Genomic DNA, 17,955 nt, shown 5'->3' on the forward strand with positions numbered 1-17,955 from the left:
TGCCTGAGATGTGCTCTGTCCTTGCCAGCTTGCTGCCTGCCGGTGCCAGAGTGAGGTATAATTTAAAGGGAACCAAAGATCTGAGAACCGGACAGCCAAATCTCAGGAATGTTGATGCAAGCTGTTTGCATGAAAACGTGGAATTAAAAGGTCCAGGGAAATCAGCCCATCCAGAAAGGGCTGATACAAGTCCAGATTGGGAAGAACAAAGAAATGGAATTAATTGAATCATACCAAGAAGGACCTTGTACTGACAGTTAATTTGCATAGGACATTGATTACTGATAGATGCAGTCTATTATAAAAACTGTACTAGTGTATTCAGAATGATCATGAATAGCATAAATATAAATCTGATGTTACTATAGTAAAATGATTTTCAACTTAGGTAGCATTGTGAATTGTTCTGTGGCTAAGAGCTCTCAGACAAATCAGCTTGATCATTCTTTGCCTGTAAGAAAATGATGATTATTTTCCTCAACCTCCATCTATGTCATTGGGCTTTTCACATTCGGTGGTCTTGAGTCCTAGATATTAGGAGATATGAATTTGGATGTCAAAATGTAATAAGAATGGCATGAACCTCTGTATCCCTTTAAATCTAGATCTCCATCTTCCATGGTGCTAATTTAAAATTTAAGTAAAGGTAAGTGTTTTGGTTTGCTAATACTACAGTTATGCAAAATGCCAGAAATGGATTGGCTTTTATAAAGGGGGTTTGGTTACAAAGTTTACAGTCTGAAGGCCATGAAAATGTCCAAAATAAGACCTCAACAGTAGGGTCCTTTCACTGAAGAACACAGATGGCATCTGGAAAACCTCTATTAGCTGGGAAGGCACGTGGCTGGCATCTGCTTTCTCCTAGGTTGCGTTTCAAAATGGCTTTATCCCAGAACATTTCTCTCTAGGCGTCTGGGGTTGTTCTTTTAGTTTCTCCCAGGCAAACTCTGGAGTAACAAAAGTCTACTTTCAATGGCCGTCTTCAAAATGTCTCTCTTGGCTGCAGCTAACACCAGGTGTCCACAGCTCCAGGCATATCTAAGCATCAGCGTCGCAAGTGCCTGGGTCTGTGCCGCCGTTTTTAAAGGACTCCAGTGATTAAATTAAGATCCATGCTGAATGAGCAGGGCCACACCTCCATGGAAATAATTCAATCAGAGTTATCACCTGCAGTTGGGGGGGGTCACATCTTCATGGAAACAACCCAGTCCAAAGGTTCCAACCTAATCAAGACTAAATACGCCTGCCCCCACAAGATTGCGTTAAACAACATGGCATTTTGGGGGACATAATACATCCAAACTAGCACAGTAAGGGAAGATAATTAATTAGTTTGTAAATGGCTTTGGCTCAGATTCAGTTCCACATGGTTTTGTTTCCAGTAATAAAAGGTAAATACTATTCTTTATTACCCTAAATCCATTCTTCTGGGGTATTTTACTTAAAATATTAATCTCTTCACCTAGTGTTTTAGAAAATCATTTAACCTTGGTTAGTAGTATAGCAATGTTTACAGGATTATGCATGTACTTTAAGGTACAATACCATTTTTTTAATTTGCTAAGATGTAAACATGGAAAACAGCTTAATTTAAAATAACCCATTTAATCAGTGTCTGTAGAATTAGAGGAGGGGGAGCCTAGAACTAAGTAAGACTTCCATTTGGACAGTCTAAGCCATTAGAAAGATTTTAGATGGAACTAAAATTCTCTCTCTGTTCCCTCTGGGTGGAATGGCCTAAAGCCAAACCAGAGATTGAGCTGAAATCCACAGAATGTTGAAGGCTGATGGTTGTACTTCGCACAATTTCACCTACATTCCATGGGGTACCAGGTATACAGTTGACAACTGCCTCAGAAGTCACCTGTTGTGGCTGTTCACTCTGGCCCTACAGTTTGGAAAGTAGAGATTGTGAATCCACTTTTTTTTTTTCCTATCGTCATAAATGGTGTCGTGTGAGAAATAACTGTCAGCATTTTCTGTGTGAGGAAACGGAAGCATGGCGAGTGAAGTATTTGGTCTCATAGTTTTTTTTCCTATCCTCATAAATGACCCTGTGGTGTGAGAAATAACTGTCAGCATTTTCTGTGTGAGGAAACGGAGGCATGGCGAGTGAAGTATTTGGTCTTGTAGTAAGACCTGAGACCAGGGAAACTTCTGGAGCCAGTGTCTGTGATTCTCGCCTACCCTACAATGAGGGTTCCACTAAGTACATCCTGAAAAGATTTGGATGGGATCACATAGTCTCCCTTCTATTTTCAAGAATTCTGTTGTTCATCAAATTTTCTCTGGTTTGGGGGAAACCTTTCATTTAGTGAACATGTGGCACTAGGGTTCTTAGAAAAAAGAAAATGAGTTTTGTTGTTAGCGTTTGGCATTTTGAATGAGAGAGTTTGTTGTTATGAAGGACATAGTAGGGAAAGGAACTGGAAAATAGTTAAAAGTGTTTAAAGTGCCCCCTCCATCATTTCAAGGATCAATGCTTACATCGAAGAAGAAGTCCAGAGACGTCTTCAGGATTTGTATCGTGTGATTAGTGATGACAGCAGTACACCTGCAGACATGACAAAGGTGAGCTGAAGAAGCTAAGTGATGCAGCCACTCATTTTCAAGGTGACCTTTCTAATACATGGTGGTGGTGGGTCTTTTATTGTTGTTTCTCAGTGAAGAAATTCAGAAGTTACTCCAAAATATGGTTTCAATTTAGAATGTTCAAGAAAAAAATAGTAAATATTGCTTGGGTGGAGCATAGCAATTTACAAATCATATTAATTCAAAAGTAACTTTATTTAAAAATTTTGTACCCCTGGGAAAATTCTGAAGTGAAAATAAGTTCTCCTGAAATGCTTTATGTACTTTGTTTGATTTGTAAAAATCCTAAATTTTTCTTTCTCCCTAAATACAATCAATTTCCATAAAGTAATTTACTTTGTAAATTACCCAATGTAGAAATATACATTTTACTTTTGAGAAGACACATATTTGTGACAAGTTGATTTTATCAATAAAGACATTTCATTTCTGTCCTGCAAATTTAGGAGTATCCTAAGGGAATCTTGCTTTTAGTAATTTTTTTAGAAGTTTAAGATTAGGAATAAATGGTTCAGTTCTCGTATAAGCAGATGGATTAATAGAGCCTTGTTTATCTTGGGAATACAGATTCTCTGGAAGGGTGACATTGTTGAATGACAAGTATATTTCTTCAGAATTTTGTTCCCATAAATATTTCTAATCAAATCAGCTTTTTTCCTCTATGAAAATACTATAATTTAATATAGGACTCTCTTTATTTTCTTCTCAGGATAATGAGAAACTTCACAATGGCACCATTCAACGTAAGCTAAAATATGAGGTAGGTAGTGATTTTTCAGATTGATAGGGTCCTCTTAAATTATGGCATGCTCGTGTGATTAAATTTTCTTAATGTTTAGTTGCATAATTAGAATCTTGAAGTCCCAGTGAGATTAATGGCTAATAGGGAAGGCAAGCTATTATGTGGACTTAAAATTAAATGGAATCCTGCAGGTTGAAAAGTGCTTTGACTACTCAAATGGCATGTAGCTGTGGTGGAGGCTCTTTGCCCAGTTATTCATTTGAAACAGTATTCTTTCCCTTGGTCTGTATTTAAAAGGCAGAACTGTATAATCAGAATCAGATATGGGTTTGGAAATGAAACTGAGTATTTCTCTATGTTTGAAAAACCCTACTTGTTTTATAGACTATGAGTTGGCCATAGTACAAAGGACATACTCTTGACTGTTCTCTGGTGGATTGTCAAACCAAAGTTTACTTGGGCATACGATTTGTAAGGTTTTACTTGTATTTTCCTCTGATGAGAGGCATATCCTTCCCATACATTCCTAAATTAACAAGAAACAACACACAAAAAGCAAACAGAAACCCTTCTACTAGATGTAAAAATTTAATAGGTGGTGCCCATACATTACTGAACAGAGAGCAAGAGAGCAGGGATTCTACAAAAAGCCCCACTGGCATTGATCTGGCCACCCCCCCTTCCTGCCAGTACCCAGTAATGACATTATCCTCCTTCTGGACATTCATCTCCTTGTGAAGAGCGGGATTGGGTCTTCCCGTTCTTTGTGTCCAAATGCCTGGCCCATAGCTGGCTGCCTTTCATTGCGATGGTCTAGATAACAGTGATGGTGACCTAACCAGGGCAGATGTGATGAGGGTTTCCAAGAAACAGACCAAAGGAGGAGAGAAGCCTGATCTGGGTGAGAATACCCACAGGTATCTTTCAATCTTGCTGTCTGATTTTCATTAAATATGTCCTGATTTTTTTCATGTTTTGGACATGTGGGCATGTACTTATTTTCACAACTAAATTTGATTTTCTAAAAATTGAATCAAAAGTCTTAGAATTTATTTTTGAGAAAATTAAATATGAGACCAAGAAATGGATACTGTGGGTCAGTGCCCTACCATGTATTTCCATCAAAATGCTCGCCAATTTACAAGGTCTTTATTGTGGAAATTGATCTTCTACATGTGACTCAGATCATCTATTCTTTTATTATTTTTGAATCATATATCAATCGATCTAAATGACTTAGGATTTCGGTTTAGCCTCTGAATTAATCCACAAAATGAAACCAATGGCTGCAAGAATCATAGGCAAAAGAATTACAAACGGTGATTCCACATCCCCATTTCAACTGTTTTTTGACATCTTGAACAGAAAGGGCAGTCATGGCTGGCACGGTATCTTGTCCCGCTTCTACCTGAAGGTGCCACTGGTGAGGAGAGGATGGAAATGGGTCAGAACAAGCACTGGAGCCATCCCATGACATGGAGCTTCGCAGACCCTGAAACTTCCTCCTCAGCACCACAAGAGAGAGCCCCCCAGCCACGGGTCCCACCCTCGTTACAGGAAGTGGTACCAGACAGTCCTTGCCCTGAGCATGCTTGCAATTTTGAACCGAAGTACCTGAATAGACCTAAAATCTCTTTGTGTTCTCTGAAAGAAAGCAACACCAGCCACGCAGAACATTTTCAGGGCAAGTCAGAAAATTTCAGTCAGAAGGATGAACACAGCTTGGAAAGTGAGTCTAGCTGGACATTACTACAACATACTTCACAGAAAGTGTCCATAAATAATGGAAACAAGCAGTCCAGGCAGAGCAAAGTACTTTGTTTCATTCTCTCTGAAGGTGTTTCTAGTGAGGAGCTTGTGTCCCACAAGGCTCATCAGAGCATCATGACCTCTGTGTTTCATGGTGAGCAACAAGCTGAGAAGGAGCTAGCTGCCGAAAATACGAGCTCCCCCAAATCCCTGATAAACACCAGGACAGAGTTAAACAGTGGATTGGGATATTTTTACCACAAGTTTTCAGACCTTTATAAAGAGACCAGTAATCACCTGCTGGAGGCTGGCACCAGGGTGATGACCCAGGCCCGGCATGTGGGTGGCCTGTTGGACCCATGTGGGCTCACCTCCCCTGTAACAACATTCATCAGAAACCTGCCACTTCTGAGACCCTTAACCCTGGACAGGCCTTTGATGTCACTCGTGGCGTCATCAGACTCTCCTGTTCCCAGAGCTCGGGTCAGTAGCAGCGAAGAGGCAGGGGGCCTCAGGCTAGCCGAGAGTGCCATGCCCCACAGGGCCCCTGCCTTCACAGCTTCAGGTTTACCTGGTTCCTCACCAAGCTCGGTTGTCCGGCTGGGATATGGAGATGCTGGAAAGAACTCTGCCTTTAAGCAGACCCTTGTGCAGTTCCCAGACCAAATGCTGAAACTTCAGGAGCGCCCCTTAGAAGACTTCCTTGAGCATGTGGCCTATTCTCTACCAGAACCTTTGGGTGATGTGAATGAAGTCAAAGGCATTTACTGGCTTGCTGTTGCTAATTGTGCAGACCCCAACCCCCAGCCAGCATGTTTGCTCCTGCTTCGTTCAACTTTATATGCTCTCGTTCTGTCAGATAATCACCCAGGCTCACTGGGCGTTTTCCACGTTCTACCACTCTCTGGACTAAAGGAGATTCAGGTCGGCTTTGGCGGACAGTGTGTTCGATTCCTGGGCTCTGTAAAGGGCCTCTTGCTCACTGTATTTAGTTACAACAAAAACCTCTCTCAGCAGCTGTGCTGTCACCTCCTCTGTGTCTTGCTGACAGAGTCAGAGGCTGCAGCCTGCACTGATCATCCTTTGCTCAAGCAAGACCTGGTTCAGCTTTCTCTTGATTGGAAAGCAGAAATCCCTGATTTAGTTTTGGCAAATGGAGTCCGGTTGTCATCCAAATTCCAGAATACTTTGGTTGACATTATTTACTTTCTTCATGGAAACATGGAAGTCAACATTCCCTGTCTGGCAGAGGTGCAGTTATTGCTCTACACAACAGTTAGAGTCGAGGGTGACGGAGGCCAGGGCCGTTGCCAATCATTAGTCCTTCTGAACACCCACATTGCACTTGTCAGGGAAGATGGTGTTTTTCATCCTCCCAGCAAGTCTCTAAACATATCTCCTCCACGTGCACAACTTGATGTGCTCAAATGCCGTGCTTTAAGGGAATTCAGGTGTGTCATTGTTCCAGACAAGAAAAATGTCTCAGCAGTAGAGCTTGTCTTCTTACAAAAACCCAACCTTACATCTGATTCAAGAAGGAGTCCTTCAGAACCCTCTCAGGTATCCAGAAATGTCCAGTTTACCACCCGATTGCACCTTCACGGGGGTCAGAATGGAGACCCTGAGATCTGGAAGCTAACTCTCAATTCACAAGATGAGGCCCTTTGGCTGATCTCACATTTGACAAGATTCTAGGGAGGAGCCTTTAAAAAGATGCTACTACTTTTCAGTATCTTTAATAAAATGAACATGATAAAAACAGGCAAGGGAATAGAAATATCTCAGTGTAACTAATCAATATGGAACAGGGAAAAATGCAGGCCTCTAAAATTGAAAATGTAAATATTTTAAATACCTACCATAATTTAAAACTGCCGTTGGCAAAGCACAGGTAAAATATCTTGATGACCACTTTGTTTCGTTTTTTGAAATTCACTGTTATAAATTTGGGTCTGCCTCACTATTTGCCAGGTGATTAAAGCCTTTCTGATTGTGTGGGGCTTTGTGTCAATTTATTGTACAGTGGCTTGAAATCTGTCTGTGCCTGTTAGATTCCGGCAGGCTGATTTGTGCTGCCTGAAAAAATACCCAGTGTGCAGTGACCTTCATTGACATCCTCTGTTTAGCTGTGATTAGGACAGCTACATAGCATTGCACATTAGTGATTCATCGAGCTTCCTATAAGGACCTAGGGGTTTAGAATGCCCTCCCAGCACCATGTATTCATGGACTGTAGACAGCGATGCCTGCCCTGCAATGCCATCTTCATCAGTGAATTGCCCTTTCCTTCTTCATATTGTTCCTGGCTATTCCCTTCCAACTGATGTGATTTCAGCTCCTTCCCTGTTAGTTTATTTATTTTTATTTATTTATTTTTTTTGCATATTTATTTATTTATTTTTTATTAAATTCAGTTTTATTGAAATACATTCACACACCATACAGTCATCCATGATATACAATCCACCGTCCACAGTATGATAACATAGTTATGCGTTCATCACTACAATCTATCTCTGAACATTTTCCTTACATCAGAAAGAACCAGAACAAGAATAAAAAATAAAAGTGAAAAAAAACACCCAAATCATCCCCCCATCCCACCCCATTTGTCCTTTAGTTTTTATCCCCATTCCTCCACTCATCCATACACTAGATAAAGGGGGTGTGATCCACAAGGTCTTCACAATCACACTGTCGCCCCTTGTAATCTACATTATTATATAATTGTCTTCAGGAGTCCAGACTGCTGGGTTGGAGTTTGGTAGTTTCAGGTATTTACTTCTAGCTATTCCAATACATTAAAGCCTAAGAGGTGTTATCTATATAGTGCATAAGAATGTCCACCAGAGTGACCTCTCGACTCCATTTGGAATCTCTCAGCCACTGAAATTATTTCGTCTCATTTTGCCTCCCCCTTTTGGTCAAGAAGATACTCTCAGTCCCACGATGCCGGGTCCACATTCATCCCCGGGAGTCATACTCTGCGTTGCCAGGGAGATTTACACCCCTGGGAGTTGGGTCACACGTAGGGGGGACTGTTGGTTTATTTTTGCATCCATCCCCCCACCTCCCTCAAAATTCCACTTCTTTCTCCAGAGATTTTGCGCTTCTAGGCTACAAAGGCCCTTCATTTCCAAGTCTAACTCTTTCTAATGGCTTCTTTTTGGTGTAATTAAAATGTGCTGTCACATCAGAAGGCATTCAGCACTTTGCTTGGGCTGCTTCCCTCTTGCCACTCACCCAGCCCATCACTCAACCTCTGACGGCCGTACTTCACTGACCTCAGCTAGTTGGTTCAGTGGTCTCCCTTCTGAGATGAGTGCACGCCCACATCTGCCTTGTTATGTCTTCTCTCTTCATGAAATACCATCTGGTCACCAGCTCCCCTCCTCCCCTATGAGATGTTTAACACTGTTCTCTTCAAGCTCTCTCTCTCCTCTGACTGACCCTTTCCTCTTTATCCACCTCTGTTCAACAGTCCTATGAGGAATCAAGTTACACAGTATGTATGTTTTATTTCTTCTGACCCTGGGTTACTCTGCCAATGCTCTCCTGTCTCTTGGGCATGTGTGTTTTATTAAATTCCAAAGTCTCAGAAGGAAGGAAGGAGATATCCCTTTTTATTGTTCCATTCACTCTCCTTCCACTTCCAGCTGTGATCATGTTCAGCTCACAATAGATACTTGTTGAATGTTGCACACGGTTGAGTGAATCAGCCATTCTGTTAAGCCATTCATTTTAGCCCTGGCATGGAAGGGTCATTTTTCTTATCTGGTCGAATCTTTGGATAATATGCAATGTGGACGTTGTAGTAAGCTCTTCATTTCTGTTCCTAAGCAGTGACAAGGACTTCTTCAAAGCGTGACACACCCAGAACTTACTTCTCTCTTTGGCCAGGAATTTCACATCTTCTCCTTTCCCTCATCAGAGCTTACAACAAGCTACTTAACTTGATTTACATTTTCTTCATTAATTTGCGCCTCCCTAATTTTGGGGTAAGTGAACAGGAAATGGAGAAGGCAGGAAATCAGAGATGAGCTATGGTCCGCAAACTGAGAGCTGCAGCCTTGTTTGCTTTGGCCCAGTGGAGGCTTTTTGGTTTTTTTTTGAGGCAATTGAATTCAGATGTTTATAGGTTGGGCATGTTTCTGTCACTTCTAAACACCTGCTTCCACACATACACATATTTACAAACGTACATATGTATATACCCTATTGCTTTACACCTGAAGGCTCTGTGTCTGTGATTGTCATCATTAAAATTGGTTAGCTTGCCGCATTCACATTTTTGGCTCATAGGTCCTAATGTTTCATAGAAAAAATTTCTAAACTTCACCATGGTTGTCTTCTACTACTGATAATCTTTCTCCTAATTTATTTTCACATTTGTTCACTTTTTTCAGCTACTATGTTTTGCATTACATTTTTTTTTGGTTGTCCTATTCTGTATTTTCTCATGTTATCCTTGATAAGAAAAACAGAATTAATGATCATGACATGCAGAGAGTAGAATGTAAGATAATAGCAGAAGGATGCCCTGGTTAGAAAAAAGGAAACAATTCAGGAAAGTGCATAATTTCCACAGAGAGATAGATATTAAACAGATTTGCTCATCCTCTTGGTAGTAAAGAAACATAATTCCACTATGTTATAAATCATTTTTAGTATTTTTTCATAGATGAAGCATGCAGCAAATATGAGTATTGCATAAAAATCATAGTATTCATGATTAACATCTTCAGTCTGCTTTGTGATCCAAGGAGGCTACAATGAGGATTCTGTTCAGATCTCGCCACGTAATAGAAGCAGCCTATGGCATTCAGATTTCACACATCACTTCTCTCCCCTAAGCACACGTTTTACCTTGAAATAAAAATGGTTCTTAAGTATGAGAGTTTGATTTGCTGTTCACAAAGTAAGTATTAAGCTCATTATAATGCATGTAGAAGTTTGTGGTGCAGTGTCTCTGCCACTCTCCACTGTGGCTTCAGTCCTAGGGGGCTTCCCTCTGGATGCACTGGCTTACTCTCCAGGAGTTTTAAACTCACAAGACTGCTATAGTGAAGCAGTTTTGAATGTTTAAGTATTTAACCTAATGTAACACTTTCTCAGTTGCAGTGAGTTTCTTAATCAGAAAAAATAAGTACATATATATTTGGTTATATGGCATTTTGCATTGTTATGTTATAGGCATAAACATCTACAACACAGGGCTTGTTAATGCATTCTAGACAATCCCTCTTTGAGTACTTTAGAAATAGTGATTTCATCTGAATTTGATTAAAATCCATTTTGCGCACAGCTGCCTGTTTTAAAGACTTGCGGTTGGCAGGGTGAATTTATTTAATCTTTGTTGAAAAACATTTCAAAACAGTTTGTCTCCTCGCTCTCATTACTGAAAAAATTTGTGTGCATCCCTTTGCCTCCAAAGGGAATACTTTGCCTTTGAATACTTAAGAATACTTAATCCTTACAGCAATAGTAATTACAGTAATTTTTATCTACATGCTTTTTCCCAGATGATTTAAAGCTTTGTGTGGTAAATAGATTACAGCTTTTATTAATGCTTTTTGATAGTCAAGCAGTCTTATTGGATAGAACACTTTCTAATGGGGTCATTTTGTTAATTTAGTTACATGGACAACTCTGCCTCATTCCTTAAAATATCTATTATGATGTTATGATGGATGTCGTATCAGTCGGCTATTGCCAAATAACAAAAAAACCCCCCGAATCCCAGTGGTGTACAAACAAAAGCTTTTATTTTTCGTGGATGGTTTACAAGTAGGTTTAGGTGGCTTTGTTGTAGGCTCAGCTAGGATTGTTCTGCCCCATATGTCTCATTTTGTGGTCTGTACTGAAGGGGCAGTGGCTATCAGGGTGATGACAGAAGCAGAGAATGGCAAGCCCAACCCTGCAAGCCTCTGCCTGTGTCATGTCTGCTAACATCCCACTGACCAACATAAGTTATATCACTAAGTCCCCAGTCAAGGAGCAAGGATATAAATTCTGTCCAACAAGAGGCTATGGCATGACTTTGGATTTTGATGTTACCACGGAGGGAGAGAAGAAGTGGGATCATTAATTCAGTGTTCCACAAATTCATTATGTTAAGCTTCCCAAGGCTCTACTGAAGATATAATTCAGATAAAACATATAGGACTTCCCTTAATGGAAACATTCAGATGCTGGGAAGAAACTATGTCAGGGGACCTTTAAAACTATCTAGTTCAATTTATTTTCCAATTCAGTCTCTGCTTAAACACCTCCATGGGTGAGGTGATCATTGTCTACCTCTGAAACACTGTATTCATCAGGGACTGCTTTCACTGTTAGGTCATTCTTTCCATAATCTTCCTTATTGTGATCTCCATCTGCAGTGTCTGACTATCCATAGCCCCTCTTTTTTTGCCTGAGCTGCTATCCCAAATACTACAAACTGGTTTTTGCTTAACAATAGGAATTTATTGGTTCTTGGTTTTAAAGCTAAAAGAAGTCCAAAATCAAGAGATTGGCAAAACTTGCTTTCTCTCAGAGTCTGTATATTTTGGTGCTAGCTGCCACTTTCTTGGGGTTTCTTGGCTTATATCTCTGCCTCCCACCACATGGTGGTTTCTTCTCCATTCAGGCTTCTGTGACTTCCAGGTTCACTTTATAAGATCTTCTGTAATATGGATTAAGACCTGCTCTAATCCAGCTGGGCCACACCCTAACTAAAAATGACACCTTCATACATAATCTATATTTACAGTGGGTGCACACCCACAGGAATGAGGATTAAGATTTAAAACGTCTAAATTTGGGTGCTTGATTCAGTCTATCATAGCGCCCTCCTGTAGAAGACAGAACAAGACTCACAGTCCTTTAAAGGAGACATTCATCATCTCTCTCACCTCCTTTGATTTTTCTTCAGGCACTCCAGTGCCCTTCATTCTTTCCATTGTTTCTTGCATAATGGTTTCCAAACCACCACCATCCAATCTGTTGTTAAGGATGCACCTCTTAATTTGTTAAAGCCTCCTTTGTAAGAAACAGAACTGAATAATCCAGTTGGTGAGAAAGAGATTCTGCTGTAAATACCCTTCCCACCTTTTCTTTTAATATGGGGTTAAAATCTTTTGTCACCGAAGATGCAGTGGATTACAGTTGTTCTGATTTGCTAATGCTGCAGGAAGGCAAAAACACCAGAATTGGATTAGCTTTTATAAAGGAGATTTATTTGGTTACAAATTTACAGTCCTACGGCTATAAACATGTCCAGACTGAGCAACAAAAAGAGGATGCCTTCACTGAAGAATGGCCGATGTTATCCAGAACACATCTATCAGCTGGGAAGGCATGTGGCTGGCATCTGCTGTTCCTTTGCTCCCGGGTTGTGTTTCAAAATGGCTTTCTCCAGAATGTCTCTCTCAGGTTCTGTTGGGGCATTTTGTCCTCTCTTAGATTCTCTAAGGCAAATTCTGGGCTTCATCTCTTAGCTTAGCATCTCCAAGCATCTCCAAGTGTCAACAAGCATCTGGGTCTCCTGGCTTAGCATATCCCAGAGTGTTTTTATCTCTCTGCTCTCTGTGTGAGCTCCCTTTAAAGGACTCCAGTAAACTAATGAAGATCTACCCTGAATGGGTGGGTCCAAATCTCCATGGAAACATTCAATCAACAGGTCACACCATAATCAAAAAGATTAATAACTCTGCCCCCACAAGATTGCGTTAAAGAATATGGTTTTTCAGGGGGACATAATATATCCAAACTGGCACAACAATGATGACAGTAGTCCCAACACTGTGTTTATGGTGGTTTACAATTTACAGAGTTCTTTCCCTTGTGTTGTTTCTTTTGATCTCCACAATGGTCCCCCTGGGATGGAGGGATTATTGTTATTGATATCTGTTTCATAGATAGAAATTCAGACTTAGAATTGATCACTTAGTTAAGCACTGGGACTCAAACCCAGATCTTCTTACTCCAGAATATATATGTTCTTTCCACGCTGCCAAAGCTACCTCCCAGTCACTGTCATTCTTGATGTTGTCTGGGTACATTTTTTAATTGATTTTTTTCCCATAGGAATGACTATGCTAGGAGTGCATATTTGAATGAATTGTTGATTCACCTAAACTGGGTTTTAATTTTTTTCCTGGAGTTTCTATACATTAAAGATTATTTCTCTCTGTATAAGTTGTTTTTTCAAGGATTGTCTTACAAGTTTCTTTACACTTGGTTGTTGCCTGATACAGAATTTATGTCTCTTTTTCGCTCCTTGCACTTTTAGCTCCTGTAGAAGAAAAGCTGGATAACGTTATAGCATGAATATGGTACAGATAACCTCAGATGCCTGATTTTGCTCCCTTACCTGGAAGGTTAAGCAGTATGCTCTCCATAAACCTGATAAAGAGATGCACCCCGTAACCCCTCATTCTTTATTTTCTTAGACCTTACAATTCAGCATAGTTTGAATCAAAGCTAGGACTTAGAAAAAGTCTGCAAGTAAAACTGCATAATTAATTGAAGAATTGTAGAATTAGAAGGGAACACCTAATTTTCCCTCCTGAGGGCCCCTGAACTGACGTGTTTGGTAACAAGGGCTACTGAGCGTTTGTTGCCATGTTGTCAGTCAGTCACAATAGACCCAATATTTAATCTCTTTTAAATCATTGGTTTAATGATCAGATGTCCAGAGCTGGTGACCTTTAAATGGAGTAATTAGAGAGAATAGTCTTTCTTGATCTAGGGAAAGATGACAATATTTTTAATAGTTTCTAGTTTGAATGCTCATCACATGTCTGGTATCTCCCAACTGCAAAACAGTGTTGGTCAACTCAGATCCAAAGAATCTATTTCAGCAGGAGTCATGGATTCATGGCAATGCCATGCTAAGCCTTCCAGATGTACCCTGAGGCCACTAAACACGGGGCATTCCACAAACACCGGTGTCCCACACAGTTTATCATTATCTAGGTAATTTATCCCTAAGGATATATTAAAATAAATGTAACACTCCTTTATTTGAAAACCTGTATTTCTTGTTCCTGATGTGAGTATTCTGCACTCACATTAAAACGAGGTAAGGTGTTAGCATTGTTTCTTCATGTCAGGCTGTTGTTAAGCCCTGACCTTGACAGTTATCGTCAGAATGTGCCTGAAGCACGTGAGGCCACCTGTAGTAGCAAAGTGCCATTCACCTGTATTTGCTAAGCCTTCCAAAAGAGCATGGCATTAAGACAAGGCCCCTTCACAGGAGAAACAGACTTCCCCTTCTGGAGATGAGTATAAACATGTCTTGACTATTTACCATACTCATATTTTATACTTGCTCATAAAAATCACTTTTATTCTTTGTTCTTATAACATGGCTCATATTTGAGAATAGACCAGATCCCTACCATCTCACCTTCAAACCCTTGTTTCCAAAATGCTGAGGCATAGTAGGTGCTTGTTAAATAGTAGCTCTAATTAGAGCTATCACTATGATGTGTAGTTGAAAGGAGGATGCATTAGAAATATGCGCTATGCTGAAAAACCAGAGAGAGGGGTATTAGTAATTTTGTTAACTCTGATAAAACCCAGGTTTACCTGTATTTTAGAAGCAAAGTTTGGACATTATCCTGAGAAGCAAGACAGCAGTCCTCAGGTCTGACCTTGTCATTGTCAGAGTGTATACTAAATTCAACCATCTGTTATTAATTCAAGTGTTTTGGGGGAAGATTTTATGACTTTAGAATTGCACTATTCTGTGCCCTCTGCAGTGATCTGGGTGGATGTTAATGCACTTCCTGCTAATTTTCTTAATTTGCCTATTTTGAAGGAGACAGCCCAAGGAGAATGAGAGGATTTTAATATGAATATTTAAAATGTATCCTGTGTTCTAATTGTTGCTTTTGGCCGAGGCCTTGACTACAGTGTTTCACCAACAGTGGAAAAATAGCATATTTGTTGACACAAGGACATTATTTCATTAAAAGCAATCAGAAAGTATCCCTTTGTATTTTATTGTAAAAGATAATGCTTATTATGCACAGAAACATAATCCAACTTACTAATTATATACTTTCCCTTGACCTTTTATTCCTAAACAGAACCACTCCACAATGCATTCAGATATTCCCTAAAGCTATCCTATGTATTTGTCTGTGGGAACTGCTTCAGAGAGGGCCTTCCAAACATATAGCCTTTCATGTTTCTTAACCTCCTCCTACATGTCACCAACTCCCCCTTTGAGTCTAAGAATCTTCTGTGCCACATATGAGGAAACTGACTGATTCCTGAAAAGTAATGCCACAGAAACGTAAAAGCTCTCATGAATAGTTAGATCTACTGTGATACAGCACTCTAGCACTTGTCTAGTATAAAACTCAGGATATTTAAGATATACTACTTTCAAATAAAAATAAATGCAGGAGACATTTATGTGAGTTTTCCTTCCTGCCCAATATAATCTTACTTTGGGAGAATGTCACTCTGTATCCTGAGAATTCTATATCTCTTATAAAATAGACTTCATAAACTTGTTTTTTAAAAGTTAGATTGCAGCTGTGATTCGATGGAAATAAATAATTTTGATTTCTCTCTATATATCTGTTTATATTTGGGGTTAAATATCTTCAGATACCTAGGTTATGTTTCAGTTATTCATTTCTGCAGTTGCTCATTTCTCTATACTCAATACCAAATATTTTATGGAATCAGTAAGACTAAAGTAACTGGGACCGTGAGTGATAGAGAGGGCCTCTGGTGACATTACTAGTCTGAACAAGCTGAATAATTGAGAGAGAAATATCCTTTCTTGCAAAGGACTCAATTACACTTCACTATCTGATCCTGATGGGGGCAGTGGCTCTTGTATCCAGTCTAGAATCATTTACTAGGGTCCACATGTGGGAACCAGTATGTAAAAGGCTGTCAGTATGTGCTAAGTAAATGTAAGATCCAGTCTCTCCCAGATAACTGTTCTCTACTTCATTCAGTGAAATTATCAAAGGCAGGGATTTTTTTCTTTAAAGGATATATGAGCCTGAGCTTCAAGCAACTTTCTTTTCATTAGGGATTGATTTCACAATTATACATTCTTGGAAATAGAGATCTTTCCAATTGTAAAGTGCCCATGTAGTAACCAGACCATCAGTCAGGGCTTATCATACTTTGAAAGTTGAGTTGGAAAAAGTTAAGGTAGCAATGGCTAACTTTATAATATAATAACTCTAGAGTGGGGGAGGGGGGCGGAACAAACCCACAAATCTTTGTTCAAAACTTAATGGAGCTGGAGAAACTAAAGGTCTTAGAAAATTACAGATAACTTTGCGAAAGTTTTGTATTCCCAGAACCTGGCTCTGTGTGTGGCACAGAGTTGGCACTCAGAAAAAGATACCAACATTTGATTGAATGTATTAAGGGTGCCTTTAAAAGAAGGCATTGGATAAAGTTAAGTCTCCATTGCTTAGCTAGCAGAATATGCCCAGGCAGTTTTTACCTCAATTCTTCCTCAGTTAAATTCATCACACTTAGATAAGAAATGCACATATTCATAGTCACTCTCAGTTCCCCAACTTTCTAATCCCACCAATTATCATTATCAGCTTACTTATCGAGTCTGTCCTAAACATAAGTCCCACACCGGACTGTCCTGTTCTCGGTTGGGTTCCTCTCATGTAGTTGGAACTTGTTAAGTATCATGCCTATTTCCATAGAGGAGGAACCTGAGGTGCAGAGAGGGTGAGTGACACTTATTCAGAGACCAAGTCCCAGAGCTTGGATTGAGTTCTGAATCTTCTTTTTCTCTTTTTCTGACACTTAGAAGTGAACACCACCCAGAATCCCAAGTTCATTCCCTGTGGTTGCTTCTGGGAAGCAGATAATGGTAGAGTTACAATTCCAGGTGTACTATACTTACTGATATTACCATTACACCTTTTTGAGAACCAATAATACACTTGATCTCAAAGGTTCAAATATGTAAATGGAGCTATCCCTAGGCAAAATTGTTGAAAAGGTGGATAGTTTGCCTTTCAGAGTTTCTTACTCAGCAAATATTTGTGCATATGTGGAGACTACGTGCCTAAAGTGACAAAAGTCTGGTAAATAGATTTGAAAGAAAGCTAGTAATGATCCCTCAATAGGGTCTTCTGATGTTTAAGAAAATTTTTACTGTTACTAGTTGAAAGGGAAAGACCTTGAAGGTACTATCTTAGGGGAATCTGGACACACCCTATCCAGCAGACAAAAAGGCCAACATTGCAGTTGAGTGAGGTGCTGTCTCTGTAGAGTTATAGGCTCGGTCCTAAGAAGAGAGAATGAAAAAAAGAAGGAAAGAAGAAAGACAAACACTCTTTTTCCTTCAACCAACTAGGAACAGTATTTCAGTTGCTAGTGGTTGCTTGAACTATCTTTACATCATCATCCCCGTCTGCTGAGGTTGACCCTAGCTGTAGTGTGCTTCCTATCCCCCGACTCCCAGTATACACACACGAATATATACACACTGTGCAACAAATTGATTTCCCAAAAGGTTGTGTCCGATCTGGAACAGAGATTATGTTCCTACTTGAGGAACTTAATTACTAAGCATGCTATAGAAGGGATCAGGGTTGAGCAAACAGAGCAAGAACGACATGGCAAGTCAAAACCAGTTCTTAACATTAAATGTGTTCTTTCAAAATAAGTAAAACTACTAAATTATTTATCTGCCTTTTCACCTTTAAACAGATGAACATATCCCATGTTTTAGAAATTGTCTACATTTAAAGTAATTTTGAAAGGAACTTTGAGTTACTACTACATGTAGTGTGTACATACTGAGATACCTCCTTTTTAAGAATTTCCACTATGGTTTTTGATACCAGGGACAATTAAATAGTCACACCATTGCTGGTTGT

General features: G+C 39.7%; 1 protein-coding gene across 6 annotated transcripts in view; it reads left to right on the forward strand.

Moving 5' to 3' along the window:
• KIF16B (kinesin family member 16B) overlaps positions 1-17,955 on the forward strand; it is a 306,240-nt gene that overhangs the window by 194,384 nt on the left and 93,901 nt on the right. For 3 of the 6 annotated variants that reach the window (XR_005213209.1, XM_037812352.1, XM_037812353.1), the window contains 2 exons: positions 2,475-2,571; positions 3,302-3,352. Coding sequence is in view for 5 of the 6 variants with exons in the window: in XM_037812352.1 (XP_037668280.1) it covers positions 2,475-2,571; positions 3,302-3,352 (148 nt within the window). In the remaining variant the exon portion in view is untranslated. Of the gene's footprint in view, positions 1-2,474; positions 2,572-3,301; positions 3,353-4,699; positions 7,416-17,955 lie in introns of those variants that run through there. The other 3 variants (XM_037812351.1, XM_037812355.1, XM_037812354.1) reach the window with 3 other exon arrangements.

The sequence above is a fragment of the Choloepus didactylus genome, chromosome 19 (assembly GCF_015220235.1).
Source record: "Choloepus didactylus isolate mChoDid1 chromosome 19, mChoDid1.pri, whole genome shotgun sequence".
NCBI classification, from domain to species: Eukaryota; Metazoa; Chordata; class Mammalia; order Pilosa; family Megalonychidae; genus Choloepus; species Choloepus didactylus.